Source organism: Callospermophilus lateralis, chromosome X (genome assembly GCF_048772815.1).
Source record: "Callospermophilus lateralis isolate mCalLat2 chromosome X, mCalLat2.hap1, whole genome shotgun sequence".
In the NCBI taxonomy this organism is placed as follows: domain Eukaryota; kingdom Metazoa; phylum Chordata; class Mammalia; order Rodentia; family Sciuridae; genus Callospermophilus; species Callospermophilus lateralis.
Window position 1 is genome coordinate 2,609,371 of NC_135325.1, and position 18,050 is coordinate 2,627,420.

Sequence of the window (18,050 nt, forward strand, 5' to 3'; positions counted from 1 at the left end):
AACTTGTGTAATTTTCCTTATTATGCTTTGTTGATTTTTCTCCATTTTTTCCCGCTATCGAATCCATGTCTTTTTTTTTTTTTTTTGGCAGTGCTGGGACTTGAACCCAGGGCCTTACACAGGCTAGGCAAGCACTCTACCACTGAGCTACATCCCCAGTCCTATGTCTTTCTTTTTTAGAGTCGTGCTCCAATTTCTGCAAAACTTGTGGCTAACATGCTCTCAGTTGCTGGGGCTGATCACATCATCACCATGGATCTGCATGCCTCTCAGATACAGGTACCAAAATTTTCTTTCTTCCAAGGGTTTTGTCTTAATACTTTGTTAAGTTAAATAATTTTAGGAGGTAGCATTATTCATGTTTGAATTTGTGTATGGCTTCTCTCTGGAATTTTTCCCCTTTGTGAACCTAGAAATGTAATTTAATGTTGATATCTCCTGTCTCTATCACCACCTTGGCTCTAGTTATGTTTTGAGGAGTGGAGATGGTGTCTTGGAGTATATACTACATAATTCCACCTCACCTTTGAGAAATGATTAGAATGGCAGAATCATGATGTGCATTTTAATCTCTACATTACTTAGTTTCTTCATCCTGAAAACAGACCACATTATACCATGCCCACTTTACAATATATAATGAATATAAAGTATTTGGTTTGTAATAGGTGCTAAAACAAAACAAACCTCCCCACCCCCACCACTGCCCTACAAAGAGGATAGGCCATCCTAAGTGATTTATCATGTCTTGAAGTTGGGTTGGATTGAAACATGCCCTGTAACATATCTCTATTGATTTGATTCTGTTAACAAAAGTGAATCTATTATAATGATTTCTTTGGAATTAAAAATTCAAATGTTATTCAATAAAGACAATTAGTTGTTTAAAAAATAAATAAAACCCTGCAAGGTGACACTCATTTTTCCCCTTAGGGATTCTTTGATATTCCTGTGGATAACTTATACGCAGAGCCTGCAGTTCTGCAGTGGATTCGGGAGAATATCACCGAGTGGAAGAACTGTATCATTGTTTCACCGGATGCAGGGGGAGCCAAGAGGTAACTCACAGGCAGAGCCATGCAGATTTCTCATTTTTGTGAATTGCTTTTTCCTTTCCATATTTCTCTATGTCCCCCTGCCCCTGCACCTTGCTGGGGATCAGAACATATGCTAGGCAAGTACTTTATCACTGAGCTACACCCCAGTCCCAGGAATCATGCTTTAAATTATTTATCACTTTATTTTGCAAATGAGAATAAAAACACCACAGACTTCACTTTCAGAGCAGAAATTTATCCTCTTTGACAACATTTCATCATGAAAATTTTTAAAAAGGCACATACGATATGTATATATTTATTTGTTTTCAGCAAAAAATGGATGTATTTTGTTTTTTGAAGTTATTTTCTGATTATAAAAATAATGCTCTTAATTGAGAAATAAGGCTTTTAATGAACATCACCATTGATGGAGCTACCTTGGAAATGGTAGCCTAAGCTGAAAAAAAATTTTAAGAAGACCAAGAAACCTGAGGCCCAAAAATAAAGAAGATGTTGACACTGCATTTCTGGTGCTGGAAGGGGAAGAGGCAGGCTGGTGGCCTGGCTGTGAAAGCTCATGTTTGGGCCTCCATAAAGAAAGGAGCTAGAAGCCAGAACTCTAGCTAGCAATCTGGGCCTTTTAATGGGAGCAGAAAATAGTCCCCCATTAGGAATCAAACCATAAGCCTATGCCACAGGCAGATGTACAGTGGAATATCCACTCTCCCTGAGGTGCAGGAATCCCTACACTAAAAACGTTAACCCTGAAAATGTGCCTCAAGCTGCAGAGCTACTGCAGAGGAAGACTCCCAGTTGCTCAATGAGCACTCCCTACTGAATGTGAACGTGACCAGATGGATGCTTGATGATCCAAAGTCAGCAATCCAAGAACACATGATTCTCCCAGACCCAGTGTATGTAGACAATAGGGCGGCAGGCAGCCAGTAATGTGGGGTGATAAAACAATTACAATGCTATCAAGTGAGCAAGTTTCAAAGAAAAGTAAGGAGAAAGAAGAGATAAAATCCAATGTGGTACTAAAAACGCCCAGTAGAGAAAGTGATGCTGAGTAACAAATCTGAAGGGGTTTTAAAGGAGACTCAAGGAGGTAGTGAGCCATGAGGACACAGGGTGTTAAGAATCAAGGCCGAGAACAATAAGTGAATGCTGATCTGATATAGTATTGAGGCTGGGGAGTAGCCTTGTAGAACTTTGCAGCAGCTATTTAAGAAGAAAAAGACAGTGGAATGTGGGAAGAAAAATAGAAGTGGAATGGAGTTGTATTGCCCATTTAGGGGCCACCATAAGGTAAGGAGGTAGGAGACACTTCTACCCACCAGCCCAGTGCAAAAGCAAGGAGGAAAATAGGTATGTGTGACTAGTGCCGAGTGGGCATCAAGTCACGGGAGGACTTTAAAATGCAGGGGCTGGGGATATAGGATGCTTGCCTAGCATGCACGAGGCCCTTTCAAGCCCCAAAACAAAAAAAGCAAAACAAAAGATTGGCCCTCATTTGGCACCCTCATCCACCTGAAGCCCATCTGGGGACCTAGAATCATTTAAAAGCTTAGGAATGACCCAGGAAGTGGTCACAACACCCATGTGAGGAAATGTAGGACCTGATTCTCAGAAGAGCCCCATTCGTTCTGCTCTCTGCTGTCTGTCCAACGGCTGCCTAAGTTCCCAGCTCTGAAGAGGAGGAAGAAATGGGCCATACATCTGGAGATGGGCCTCTGACAGCTGCAGGAAGTGGCTGTGGAGAGGAAGGAGACACAAATATATAAATGATAGCACAGAGAATTAGTTTGCAAAGCCCTCAGAGGGACAGCAATGGTGTGGAAAGCAGCACCGTGTTATGTGGCTTGTTACCGAACATGATGGGCACACATATGCCTTCATCTATCTCATCAGAGTTAAATAAAAATGTGAGCAACTTTTCAGAGTCATTTCTACTGAAAATGCTTGCAGTTTTCATGGAAACTTACTTAAGTCACATGATGGAATCTGCGTTCAAATATTGCTGATCTACTGGTTTGGGGTGAGGAAGTAGGCCAAGAGGTCCAGGTGCATAAGTTGTCCTTGGTTTATAATAACAGCTCTATTAAATTGCAATTCAAATACCTACAGTTATTCCATATACAGTTGAGTGCTGTTAATATAGTCACAGATTTGTGCAAACATCGCCACTGTCTAATTCTGGAACATTTTCCTTGCACCAAAAGTAAACCTTATATCCATTAGCAGATGCTCCTCCCCTGAGCCCCTGGCTACCACTAATCCACTGTCTCTATGGAACTATGTCTTCAGTTTTCGTATCAATTGATCATAAAATATATGACCTTTGTGTTTGGTATATATTTTTTTTAACCCGAAAATGTAACTTTGATGGCTACTAAGCCCAAATAGATTCCAAAGATTTATATTGCCTTTTTCTTTCCTGTCTCATCCCTATTTTTATACATATGGTAAAAAAAAATACAATTGCTATGAGTAAAACTTGAAACAGTACAAAAGGTGACACCTCTCTTCTTTAAGCACCACTATTCTTTCCAATGTCAGAATGATGTTATTCAAACATATATTCCCCCTATTTCTTACATACAAATGTTAATGTGCTATATACTTCGTCACTGTGCTTTTAAAAAAAAAACACTTGCTATAGTTTAGCGATAGTTCCAAAGTTGTATAAAAGGTCTGCTTGACTGCTTTTTCTTTTACAGCTGTGTAATGTTCCCTTATGTGCATACATTATAATTCCTGTGGCCAGTCCCCTGTTACCCACTTGTAGGTGCTGTAATTTGGACACTCCTTAAGCATTACTCTTTCTTTACCATTTAGTGCATGGGTACAGGTGGGATACATTCCTAAAAGTGGAATTGCCAAATCAGAGAGTACCAGCCTTTGTAGTCTTGATGGACAGTGCCAAAATGTGGTCATTCAAAACAGACTGAGGCATTCCATCAAGTACAGATGCCAGTAACTTTTTACAAGCCTTGCTTACACAGTGGATTATCAGACAGTTTTACTTGACAAATCTGGTGAGCAGGGTTTGCTGTCTCCTGGTGACGGAAAATGCTCTTTGTGTCATGGCAGATTCCTGAGTGATCTCTTCAGACCTTTTGCCTGTGGCTTTATGGCTGGAGACCTTGCCTATGGATTGTCAAGAGTTCTGCATGGATATGAGATCACAGCTTTGTTTCTTTTGTGTGTTGCAAATATTTCCCCAAGTTTTTCCATTTCTTTCCTCTTTTTATTTTTTATTCTCTGTGGGACATTTAAAAACCTTCCTATTCACTCATATTTATCTTTTCTTCATATTATGGCTTCTGGGTTTATAAAGCGTTTGCCCTTCTCTTGCAAATTTTTCTTCTATGATTTTGTATGTTTGGGGGGCTCCCTTTTTTATTTTTGGCACTAGGTATTTAACCTGAGGGTACTTCACCACGGAGCCACACCCCCAGCCCTTTTAATTTTTATTTTAAGACAGAGTCTTGCCAAGCTGATTAGAGTCTAGCCAAATTGCTAAGGCTGATCTTGAACTTGCAATCTTCCTGTCTCAGCCTCTTGAGTGGCTGGCATTATAGGCATGTGCCACCATACCCAGGCCCTTTTTCTTTTTTAATGTTGCAATTTTTATCTGAAATTTATTTTGGAAAAATAAAAGAATGAAATTAGAACTCAACTCTTTCACACTCCCCATTCCCTAGAAAATAAAAGAATGAAATTAGAACTCAACTCTTTCACACCCCCCATTCCTACCAACTGTATAGTTGTTCCAAAACTATTTATTACATAACCCATCTTTTCCTATTGTTTTGAAATGTAATGTTTCTTGTATACTAAGCCCCCTCTCTGTTTGCTAACTCCTAAATACAGATTAGACTAACCAGAGGAAATGGCCAGGTTTGAGATTCCATTTTGTTCAGATCCCTTCAAATAGCCCCACTCATCCACCCCACTCTCTGTCCCAGGAGAAGCCAGCGTAGGAATTTTTGCCACCTCCTCTCCCTTTTCCCCAAAGTGACAGCTATATATCATTGTGTCTTCCTCATGTTCTGGAATGAACTGTTCTCGTACTGACAGTCCCCCCAGAACAACCTTTCAGGTAACAAGTAATCCATGCAGTAGTCATTATCTCTGATTTCTTTGCATAATGTAAAAAGCATATTTCCCTAGAGAAAATATATCTATATGTCCAATTGGAGCTTGTTGCTTTGGAAAAAGCTTTGAGGCCCAACTCTTTCTAGGTAAAGCTTAGTATTGCCACAGGAGGTCACTCTTGAGTAGTCTTTGAAGCTTGATTGGGTTGAAGAAACAGACCCACCCCTTTTGACATAGTAAATATCAACCTGAAAGTGACAAGGGAAGTGAGAGAAACTAAATTCATATTTGACTTTTTTTCTGATTATGTATGTAATCTTTGAACATTTTCTATAAAAAATTTTTGAAAAATTAGAAGAAAACTTTGACTACCTCCCATCTCTATCAATGATAATATGTTGAACAATTCGGTGTTATCATGTATCTGTCCCTCCTTGGTCTGTCCCCTGACATTGGTACACACACACACACATACACACACACACACACACACACACATGAAAGAATGTAAAAATTGCCAAATAACAAACCAAAATCTAAGAGTATGATATTTTTGTTCTAGTTCTACCCACCTAAGATTTCAACATGACACGTTGTCTTAACCTCATTTTAGGAATATGTATTGTGTATCCATCATATACCCAGGAAAGAAAAGTTATCTGTAGCTTTTTCAGGAAATAGTGTTATAGTAACCCAGAGGGCTTTTTGCAGGGATGTTTTCATTTTATCTTCTATCTTTGACATCACTACTGGGTACCTGATATTGCTGGAGCTCTTCACCTAGATCTAGATGTCCCATGTCCCCCACTACTAAGAACCCCATAGTTCAACTTCTGTCTGAGACAGGCTTCCGTGCCTTCCAACTGTATAGTTGTTCCCAAACTATTTATTACATAACCCAGCCTGTATACAAGCTGATGAAGACAGGAGTCTCCTGGCAGACAGGGGAAAGCAAGTTGTGCCTGGTCTTTGCAGACTTAGAACTTCAGCCACAAGTGGCAGTGTTTTCCAAGCTGCTCTGTGGACCAGGACTATTCCTGTTCCTTACCAAATAAACAAATAAATAAAAAATTAATGCAAATGTACATTTTGTGTAAGGTATTCAAGTATCCTTTCTTGAGGAAGCTTCTTTCATGTTTTAAGAAACAAGCTTTCCTTAATTTGAGTTTAAATGACTTGTCTCTCGTAAAATTGGCATGTAGATTGGTAGTATATATTTGAAGGTGATTATGGGGTGAAGTTTTTGTCTACCTTCGAATTACGTTTTTTTCTTTCAGTGAAATCCTTAGGTAAAGAAACTATTGAAACTTTAGAAACTAAAGGTGCCTACTAGGGCTACTGTGATTTTGGTTCCTGCTTGAAAAAAAAAAAATTAAGGGAAGCAGAAACATGGACTTCATCTTAGTAATGCTTCCTTTTGCTTCTAAAGATACTTGAGAAATCTAAAATTAGTGTCTTCTCATGACAAACAGTCTGTTTTACTGGAAAGTTTGTTCCCTTTTCTGTTACATGATTACTAACATTTGGATTTATGACCACAATCTTATGCACTTTAAAGCTGTTGCCTAGTATAGCTTTTGTTTCTTCTCCACAAATTGGACATTATCATTGCAGTTTTACACAATCAACATTTATTAAGAGCTGTTCACATATCAATCAATATATATGCTTACTTTTGTTCCCTACCACATCTCAGTGTATAATTTTTCTTTTACTTAAGTTGCAATCTTTAAGTCATATGTTAGAAATTAATTCTCAAGGTATATAATTCGACCAAAAATATCTTTAGGTTGTCCTTGTTGTAGAAAGACAGTTTTGTTGGGTATAGAATCCTAGTTTGACTTTCTTGGTAGAATTTGAGAATTTGGATGCCAGTTTGATTGTTATTCCTTTTTAGGTGACTGATCTTTATCCTTTGCCTTTTTGATTTCTTGATCTTCCATAGTTTCATATGACTGTTTGGGGATTCGTTGGTTGAGTTTGTTGGATCAGAGAACTAGTGTCTTCCAATAGTTCTGGGAAATTTTCAGTCATTGTCTCTTTAAATATTTTCACTTCTTTGTTCTTTTTTCTCTTTCTAGAACTCCATTTATTCATGTCACCTTGTTACTCTGCTGTTCATGTCTCTTAGCATCTTTTTCGTGTTTTTTCTCTTTTGTCTCTTCTACTGCATTCTGGACAATGACTTCATCTCCATCTTCCAGTTCACACATTCTCATTTTGAATATTTTCCAACTATTTTATGTTGTATTTTTAATTTCAATAAAATTTAAATATAATATTTCCCAAAATTTTCTTCTATTCATTCTTTTCTTGATGGGATGTTATTTTTCATCCTTTTGTTCTTATCTAACATTCTGTTTTATTTCTTTAAAACAAAACAATCGACTTATATTCCTTTTCAGCTAATTCCAGTGTCTCATTCTTTGTTCTTATAATTAGGTGACACTTGTTTCTGGTGGCTCTCAATTTTGCTGACTTGGGTGTTTTGGGCTCTGTTCTATAATCCCTCAATTTCCTTAGAATTTTATTATTGTAATCCTTCTGAGAGGGTGTGCATGTGTTATTGCCAGCTCCCTTGGAGAACTACCCCCAATATTTACTTTTAATTAAATTCTCCACTTGAGGGTTTTCATCAGACACATAATAGGAATTTGGACAAGCAACCCTCATGAGAGCTAGAATGTGCTTTTGAACTCTCTAGTAAGAGCTAACCTTCTCTACTCAGTATCAAGTTTGAGATAGGTAAGCATCCTTCCTGTTTCCAGGTGGGCAGCAGGTTTATTTTTTATTGTTTGCTACTATGAAAGAAGAGCCTGTGGTGTCCCTGTGTAATAGGAGAGTTTCTTGTTAGACCTTCAGTCTTGGCTGAGCCCTAGGCTTATTCTCTCATCATCTGCCAGTTCCCTGCCAGTAAAATGGAAGCTTAAGATTGTTAGGGTTTCTCAGAAGCCCTCAGAAGAAGCACTTTGCTGCTTGCCAGTTTCTTAGAATCACCTACTTCTACATTTTTTCCTCTGCTGATGTCTGCCTCTGAGTTGATGATGTATTTGTAAAGATAGTTTCCTTGGCTTACAGTATCATCTAGCATTGTTTCCACTTGGAAGGGTAATCAGGCTACCTAGTCTGACAGAGTGCCACAATGCAACTCCAAAATGTCATCTGGAAGTAGAGATGTGTCTGTATGGAATAAAGAAGGCCTTCCCTGAGGTCTCATTTTCCTATATGTCCCTTGCTTACAATGGCAAATATCCTTGCTTTATAATGTAGAAAAAAAAGCCTGAAGGTTTGAAAGAGGTTGCTGCATTCTCTGTTCACATTTAGAAAAGGTAACTTGAAACTGTTAAAATACTGACCAAATAAGTTATATACAGTTACATATGTTCTGGCAATTCTACTCCCAGGTTTATGCCCAAAATACTCAGACAAAGGAATTCGGTGTCCACAGCAACACTGTTCACCATAGCCAAATGGTAGAAATAACCCAGGTGTCCATCAGAATATGAGTGGAGAAGCAAAATGGTCATATCCTTTCAATGGAATCTTACTCAGCCATAAAATCAGTATTGATATATGTTGTAACATGAATGAACCCTATAATGTTATGTTAAGAAAAACACCAGACAGAAAAGTACACATATAGTATATTCTATTTATATAAAAAGCCCAGACTAGGTAAGTCTATAGAGACAGAAAGTGGGTTCTTAACAGAGAATTGCCCACTCTGCCCATGGAGCACACATGGAGGTCCATTACCTGTTGAAGTCTGAAGATAATATGATGACTAGGACCAGTGCTTTAAAAATAATGTCTGGAGGTGTATACTCCATGCACTGCATCCTAAATTGGGGTGAGTGTGCTATGAATTGGTCCCATGAATATTTTTCAGCTGAGTTGCCTAATGACTGTTATGTTAAAAACTGGAATAGGAAATTGAAGTGTTATGTTATATCCATGGCATTGTTTTGAAATATGTTTCATCATTTAAGTCTAATCTTCATGGGCAAATCCAAAAATGTGCTGTGTTCACCAACTATCCAGGCCTACACCCTTCTCCTTCTCTTGCCAGCTCAGCTTCTCCTGAGCCAGTGACTTTGGAGCATTAGCCTTGAATGTACAGAGGGACTGGACTCATAGTTTACAAATCTTCTTAGGCCTTAAGTGAACAAAACTCATTCTCATAAGCCTACATATTACATGGATGTATTAACCAGTACTTTTGTCCCTGCTGTCTGTTTTAAATTGTGCCTATGATTTAAAAAATGTACCTCCCCAATACTAACAAATTGAATATCAGTTTCTTATCCAGTAGTTTATCCAGTGGTCAGGGTGCCCTGACCTTCATTTCCAGCTGTCAGAAAGGCAAAGGTTTGTTTCTCATCAGCATATTTCTCCCTGTGGATTGCTTATTGTGTACCTCAGAGTATGCTGGCTTAACCTGAGTCAAGTCATTTTCTTGACTGTAGTTTCTTGCCATGTTACTAAAATACAATTTCAAAGAAAAGATTGTCTTTTTTTTCTTTTTTGTGTGCTGGGGATGGAACCCAGGGCATCACAGCTCCTAGGCAAGTGCTCTATCATTGAGCTACATCCACTGAAGAACAAATTCCTAAATGGACTGTATTATCATGTTCCTTTGCATCTTTGCACAGGGTCACATCAATTGCAGACAGGTTGAATGTGGAATTTGCTTTGATTCACAAAGAGAGGAAGAAAGCAAATGAAGTGGACCGGATGGTTCTGGTGGGGGATGTGAAGGACCGCGTGGCCATCCTCGTGGATGACATGGCTGACACGTGTGGTACCATCTGCCATGCTGCTGATAAGTACGTGGGAGCAGTTTGGAAAGCATGAAGACATCTCCTTAAAAAAAAAAATCAGTTTTTAGAAATTGAGCCTGTTTTTCCTAACTATTGATGATGCTTTGTGGTGGAATTTTAGACCAAAGGACATTCTAGGCCCATTTGGTTTTATAGTTGTTGTTCGGTTTGTTTATTTGTTTGGTACTGGGGATTGAATACAGTGGCACTCTGTGCTGAGCTACAATCCCAGCCCTTTTTATTTTGTATTTTGTGATAGAGTCTCACTAAGTCACTAAGGCTGCTTACAGTCCTCCTGCCTCAGCCTCTAGAGTTGCTGAGAGTACAGGCATACAGTACTATGACTGGCAAGGTCCATTTGTTTTTATTCTTTTTATGATACAAAAGAAACCATAGACCTTTTCATTTTCCAGGTTGAACTTTAGGTGTATTTTAAAAAGGGTCAGAGAAGGTACTTCCCTGGAAACTGAGCACAGAAGAAAAGAGTTTTATGGCTTCTTCAGTGCCTTGCTTCCTTCACTTTGCCTTTGCTCCAACTCCCTTGACAGCATGGGTCTCCAGAGGCTGCAAACTTGCACAGTCCAGTGCAGAGACCTTGCCAGCCACTCACGGCTGTCAAGCACTTGGAGTGTGGCCACTCTGACTTGAGATGCACTGAGATAGCTCACTAAGTGTTTTGCTAACACATACCTTTAAAAATCCTAGTTTTGGCTAGTAAATTTGAGTGAAGTTTGTCACATCTTTTCCTTTATGTGACAAACATTTTGCTTTTAACCCTGATACTAAGGCAGAATATCTCAAGACTATTTGTATATACTTAACTTTTATCTTCCATTTTACAGACTGCTCTCAGCTGGGGCCACTAAAGTTTATGCTATCCTTACTCATGGGATCTTCTCTGGGCCAGCTATATCCAGAATCAATAATGCTTCCTTTGAGGCTGTTGTTGTCACAAACACAATTCCGCAAGAGGACAAGATGAAACACTGCTCCAAGATTCAGGTACTATCCCACAGGCAGAACCAAGCAATGAGGCACCCGCTTTAGATTCCTAAAAATTACACCCAGTATTCTCTGTGTGACTGCTTGCTAGTGCAGGTGCTCACTGAGATTGCAGCTTCTCAGCACAGCAGGGTTTCAGTCACCTTAGATCTCTGAGAAAGGCCAGGGTCAGCAGAGATCAATTCCACTATTTAGAAATAGCAAATAAATAAAATCACAATAGAAAAACAGGCTGTGCTGAAGTTATGTACCAAATAGTTCCATCCCTAGGTATATCCCCCAAATTTGGGAACATGTTCAAATAAAAACTCACATATAATAATCATAGGAGCACTATTCACAATAGCCAAAAGGTGGAAACACCCAAATGTCCGTCATTAGATACAGAGAAAGCCAAAGTGTGGCCTAGTGCTATAATGGAATATTATTTAGATCTAAAAGGAAGGAAATTCTGACATATCTTATATCATGGATGAATCTTGAAAACATGTCAACTGAAATAAGCCTGTTACCAAAGCAGGAATATTGTATGTTTCTGCTTATATGAGGTACCTACAATAGGAATATGGTTAGAGACAGAAAGTGGAATGGTGGTTGTCAGAAAGTGGAGGAGGGCAGCTGGGGAATTAGCATTTAATGGGTACACAGGGGTATTTTTCTGTTATTTGTTTGTTTATTTCTTTGTTTTTGTTTGTTTGGTTGGCTTTTGGTACCAGGGATTGAACACAGGGGGCTTAGCCACTGAGTGTATATATATATATATATATATATATATATATTTTTTTTTTTTTTTTTTTTGAGGCAAGATCTCATTAAGTTGCTGAGGGCCTCATTAAGTTGCAGAGGCTGACTTTGAACTTGAAATCTTCCTGCCTCTGTTTCCCAAGCCACTAGAATTACAGTTGTGGGCCACTACACCCAGCCCATAGTTTTTATTTGGGATGATGAAAAGGTTTTAAAAATAGATAATGGGGATGTTTACACATCATTGGGAATATAACTCTGTTGTATACTTAAAGGTTTAAGTGGCAACTTTAGTTATATAAATATTTTAGTATAATCAAAAAGCAAGGGAGGCAGTGGAAAGCAGCAGACTATACTAAGGATCTTTGGCACTTTCATCTTTTGTATCCCTCCTAACTATTTAGTGGCATACAGGCCACTGAAAGCTCTTGGCTGTCACTGACACCAAGTAGCCTGGAATCAGTCTAAAGGTTTTGAGTCATCATTTTGCCTCTGTGTTTCTGTGAAACTTGGCAAGTCCTTTAATTCCTCAGAGCCTGGGTTCCCTTCAGTAGAATGTGTAGGTGGATCAGATTGATCTACCTCATGATTTTTAACCCATTATAGAGAAAAAGAGTTCATTTGAAACAAGGAGGTAAGTTTGAAAATGGTCAAAATACCAGTTGCTTTTATATGTATGTATATGTATTTGCAGGGAGGGTGGTGGAATTAGGGATTGAACTCAAGGACACACAACCACTGAACCACATCCCCAGCCCTATTTTGTATTTTATTTAGAGACAAGGTCTCACTGAGTTGCTTAGCACCTTGCTGTTGCTGAGCCTGGCTTTGAACTCACAACCCTCCTGTCTCAGCCTCCAGAGCCTCTGGGATTTGCCCACGCGCCCAGCTGGTTACTTATATTTTAATGTGTCATTAGTGGAATAACTTAGGAGTTGGCAAACTGTGGCCATAGGCCAAATCATTGTTTTTATAATGAGGTTTTATTGATCACAGCCACACCCATTCATTCATACATTACCGATGGCTGCTTTCATACTACAATGGTGTAGCCCATCTGGCTGTACATCCAAAAATGTTAACTCTGGTCCATTATGTAAAACGTAATTTGCTGACCCCAGAATTAGATGATCACATTTAATTGTGCTCTGAAATGGCACACAGAGAGAAAGAAAAAGCTTCTACCACCTTTTCTGAAACAGAGAAAAAAGACTCCCATTGATGATTGTGTAAAATGAATTTTAAAACAACTCCATATCATGTACAACTACAAGAATGAGATCTTAATTAGAATAAGTTATACTCCATGTATACATGTCAGTATACACTCTACTATCATGTGTATTATTTTTTTTTTTGGTGGTGCTGGGGATTGAACCTAGGGCCTTGTGCATGCGGGGCAAGCACACTACCAACTGAGCTATATCCCCAGTCCTTACTATCATGTATATCTAAAAACAACAAATATTTTTTAAAAGAATGTAAAAAAAAAACAACAACAAATTCCTAAGATAAGGATGTTTCTGATAAGGATGTCTCTGATTAACAGCCGTCCTGGAGATCCTTTAGATGTCTGCACTGAAAATCTTCCTTCCAGGTTTGGTTCAGCAGGTTGTAATGTGAAAATAGATCCCAAAGCTATCTGCCTTCCCAAAAGAAATGGATGTGGGAGCATTTAACAGTAACACATGACATATACTGAAGAAATCATTTCTAGACTTTTTGGATTTTAATTTTTTAAAGAATTATAACTCCTCCCCTTCTGTTTTCTCTTTGGCATTCAGGTGATTGACATTTCAATGATCCTGGCTGAGGCGATCCGAAGGACACACAATGGGGAATCCGTGTCTTATTTGTTCAGCCATGTGCCACTGTAAATGCAAAGTGAGAAGTGTCGAGCAGGCCTCCTGAGACTTCTCACTTGATTTATTTGCTTTTTTAGTGTTAGGACTAAGCAATGGTAGGCTAATCACTGGCAAAAGCATCAGATTTTTGTATACTCTGAGATTCATTGTTTCCCCTTCTGAAGCCCAAGACTATTTCTTTCTGGTTTATTGGGGGAAAGGTGGTGGTTATTTGGTATTTAAGTGAACCATCTTAAATGAATAATGTTTTTATCATCTTGACTTCTTCTGATAGGTGATGTTTTCTTTTGTTCTTTTAGTATTTTGAGGCGACAACTTTCAAGTATAAAATTCCATTGTGGAAATTCATCTTTTATGTATTTTGAGGTTGCCAAAGGTGACTTCACATTAAAGCCTTCTGTGTAAATATATAATGATAATGCCTATGGACATTTGGGTAAAACCCTGTATAGCCCTTTACTTTGGAGTGAATCTTAGAAAATTTTTAATACCAAGAATTTTGAATTTTTTTTTCTTCTTTAAAAATGGTATCTGGGTTTTAAATAGACCACCTTAACTGTTCCCCTTTTGGACCAAATTTTGTTTAGCTAAAGATGGCCACTGACACGTTGATTTTTGGTAGACCTTAGACATTTCAAAGGCAATATAGTTCTGTATCATTTTTTATTACCACTTTTAAGTGATATTATAACTATCACTTGAAATACCATGTCCCAAAACTCCAAAATTATGTTCTACAATTGTTCTAATTTATAAACCATTTTGAGTTGTGGTTGCTGAGCTCAGGGTCATGTTTGTACTCTCCTCTGTCCACCCCAGACAGATAATTCTTTAGGATGTACCTTGTGTCCCTGTCCCTGTCATTATGTTTCTTTACACCATATTTTTATCCATAGCTTTTACTTTGTATTTTTTCCAGTAATTTTGCTTGAGGATTTCTACTAAAATCGATGACTCTCTTAAATTCCCTCAAATTTACTAAGCTGATCATTATTTTCTTTTGACACACATAAATGTGAATTTTTTTATGAGTGCCACCAAATGTTAATTTAAACATGAGCTTTGAGTAAATGTTCTTTTGCCCATGGAAGTAGTAGGTCTCTGGCAAACAAGTATCTTAACTAAAGCTGGTACACACACACACAAAAATGTGTGCAGGAGAGGCCTATGGAAAGTAAAAATCAGTTGCTTCATTAGGATAATGTTCAAAAAGTGGCTCAAAAATTATTGTGAAGATTGTAAAGGGAAATTTCACTGAGGAATGCCTTCTCTATAAATGGCCCTTGATAACATCCTCTTAAGTGAAGTGCCTTGCTATCTCTGTGGCAGAAGCCAAGTGTTGACTCTCTGAATTTATTATATGCATGTCAGTAGACAACCAACTGAATTCATCATCCCCCAAAGAACAGGATTCTCCTGCATAGAAAGCCTAGTAATGAGAAAAACAATCCCCTCTGCTGAATCTTTTGTCCACTGTTTTATTGGATTGGAACTGGAGATTAAAACCTCCTCTGCTGAGTCTTAAAACTGATAGAGAATAAATGGTCTGATAGAAATTCTTCAGGTAGAAAAATCAAACCTAAGTCATTAACAAACTTGAACAGCAGTCTTTAGAATTTCAAAATTCAAGACAGCAGAAGTTGTAGTTAGAAAATATCATTTAAATTGTTACTGAAACTAGCATTTTGTTGTACCTTAAAGTGGTTCCTGAGAAAGAGTGATGGAACCTGGTAAAAAGTCAGCTCTGCAGTGCAGATTGACTCTGTCTAGAAAGAGTCAACTGGAGATGAGTAAAGAACCTATATGGATGCTTTGGAATTTTCCTTTTTTGATAAATGTCTAACATCTGTATTTCATGGGATGTCTATGCTTGTGTGAAATGAAAAAAATTGTGAATGCTTATGTAGACAGCTTAACATACAAGTATGCAAGTTCAGGTGTGTTGACTAAAGACAGTTGATTTAAAGGTGACCATTTTATCTAAGATACTGAAAGTCTAAGAATTTATAGAACTAGTTTTCTAATAATGATTTCCAGGTGTAAAAAAAAATGGTTACTATCATTATTTAGCCCCACTTTTGCATTTCAAAATACTCCTGAATACATTTATGAACTAATTAGATTGGACTTGGCCTTACACCGTGGAAATACAGGCTTTAACTATTCAGTGGTTTCCAGTTGACAGAAGTGATGAAGAGTGCCTTGTGAACAGCCTAATCCCAGAACATTCTCATTCCTTGCTGTTCATGTTGTGAAAACTTAAATGAAACCACCAAAATGCATCAGTCCTGTCCAACTCTCCTGAATGGGAGTAAACTTTGCATATATCTAGCCAAAAAGGGGAGCCACCAAAATATGAATATACCAAAGTTGTTTAGCCTCCAATTTAAATTATACTAGTCAACTTATAGATGTTCACATGATAACTGTTCTTTATTAGATATGATGCCAACTAGATTCATGAATGTATCATTTGCAGTGCTTGCATTGGTTAGAATCTAGGATTTTAAGATCCTACAGTGTACTAAAACATTTCAATAAAATCCTGCTGACTACTTTGTTTCATAGTTTGCATCATTTTGGTAGAGTTTTGGGTTAATGCAGGACTGAAGGTGTTTGCTACTTTACAAGTATAGCCCAATTTACAAAAACAAAAGCCTGAAGTTACTTAAAGTCAGCTCTTCTCCATTTTGAATGGTTTTCTTTGTGAAGGACTTCCTAGCAATCTCTTAATCTAAGGTATAACAGCTATGCCACATAAGGCATCTAAGTTGGTAATTATAGATATTCCCCTTAAAGATTGCACAGTGTGTTTAGGCATTGAAGTAATGATGTTCAATACCCATCTATTGGAGCATAACAAACTTAAACATAGGCCACATAAAAGTTATTCATGTGTTTTGATGTCAGAAGCAACTGAGAACTGTTTCTGTCCCAGAGAACACACACCTGTTCAGTGTTGCTAAGTTCCTCCAGTGAAACTCAGCTTCAAAGTATGGATAACACTGCAAATAGCAACCTGATGTCTTAAAGTCACAGTGAAATATGAAGAATAACAACCAGTCTGCACAAAAGTTGATCACGGTGTGATACAGAACATATAGAATGTACTAGAGAGAAGGAAGGAAATGAAGGAGAGATCTAAGCCAAAAACAAATGCTTTACAATTCTACCTGCTAATTCAGTTACATCTGAAGGTGTTTCACTTCCTACCCAATCCACTGGCTGAACTACAGCCAGGCAAGCTAAGTAGGGAAGGGAAAAATGGATACTAAAGAGTTTCAGAGCATTGAATCAGGCTGGGGAGATCAGGGAGGGCTTTGTGAAGGAAGCAACATTATAGATGGTACTTCACAGCAGAATTTTCCAGAACCTAATGGCCAAGTTCCAGCATGGACTGAAGCAGGATAGCACAGGTTGTTCAGTATGTGATGTGTTTGAGTGAAGATAACCAATGAAGATGGGAACTAGGACCTAAAACATACTACCATATCCTTCATCTGAATTGCATGTCAAAGTCAACAGAGCACCTACTTTTCACTACAGTCATCTATATTACTGATCTATGGTTCTGTCCCCCAGGAACACATCCCTCTACCTTTTTCTTGCCCTTGCTTTCCAAGACCACATTCAGGATGCTTTACTTTATTGCAGTCTTGGAGCTCCATTTTCTCTTCTAGAAGAACATAATGTTCATGAACACAAACTCTACCACTTGCCAGATTTAAAACAACAATTTGGGCTGGTTACTTAACCTCATACAGTACCTCAGTTCCCTTGTATGTGAAATGGGGATAATAATATTACCTCCCTCATGGGGGTGTTGAGGATTAAATGAGATGTTATCTGTAAAGTGCTATGAACCCATCTATTTATACATTAACTTAAACTTTTAGATGGGCACCTTTAATCTCCCCTTGGAAAGAATGTAAAGAACAAAAAAACCAAATTTCTTGCATTTTTTAGGTGTCAAACCTAGAAGGTAACAATTCTGTCACCTGCCATTTTAGATGGGGTATGTGGTCTTGACACATGACTGCCTTAGTCAGTGTTAGCATTTAGGTGATAACAAATAATTGCATTTTGGAAATATTTGCAGTGGGCTTAGAGATGACAGAAGTGAATGTCCCCAGATCACAGAGATGGTGACCCATTGAGGCCATTCAATGACCCAATTCTATTCTAGCTCTCTTTCACCATCCCATCAGAAATATAACTAAATGTGATGCCCAATATAAACCAGAAGAGCAGTTTTCGCTCTTCCAACAGCTGGGTTCTGTGGCCAAAAGACAAGCCAACTGAACTTACTTTACATTTTAAGAGGATGATAAAAAGAGAAGGAGGAGACAAAAAAGAATGCAGTGGGAAGCACCCTAAATTGGGAATGTGGCAATCTGGAGTCTGGTTCCTGATATGCTACTAGCATGCTGTATGACCTTGGGGAAAATGTCCACATCTCTCTGAGTGTCTCTGTTATG

The 18,050-nt window shown here is 38.2% G+C and overlaps 1 protein-coding gene across 2 annotated transcripts in view; it reads left to right on the plus strand.

Moving 5' to 3' along the window:
- Positions 1–16,086, plus strand: part of LOC143381456 (ribose-phosphate pyrophosphokinase 2) — a 29,774-nt gene extending 13,688 nt beyond the window's left edge. For both annotated transcript variants that reach the window (XM_077106595.1, XM_077106596.1), the window contains exons 3-7: positions 181–279; positions 934–1,058; positions 9,794–9,967; positions 10,804–10,963; positions 13,492–16,086. In XM_077106595.1, coding sequence (XP_076962710.1) covers positions 181–279; positions 934–1,058; positions 9,794–9,967; positions 10,804–10,963; positions 13,492–13,584 — 651 coding nt within the window. In that variant the 3' untranslated portion in view covers positions 13,585–16,086. The remainder of the gene's footprint in view (positions 1–180; positions 280–933; positions 1,059–9,793; positions 9,968–10,803; positions 10,964–13,491) is intronic.
- Positions 16,087–18,050: the final 1,964 nt, after the last annotated feature.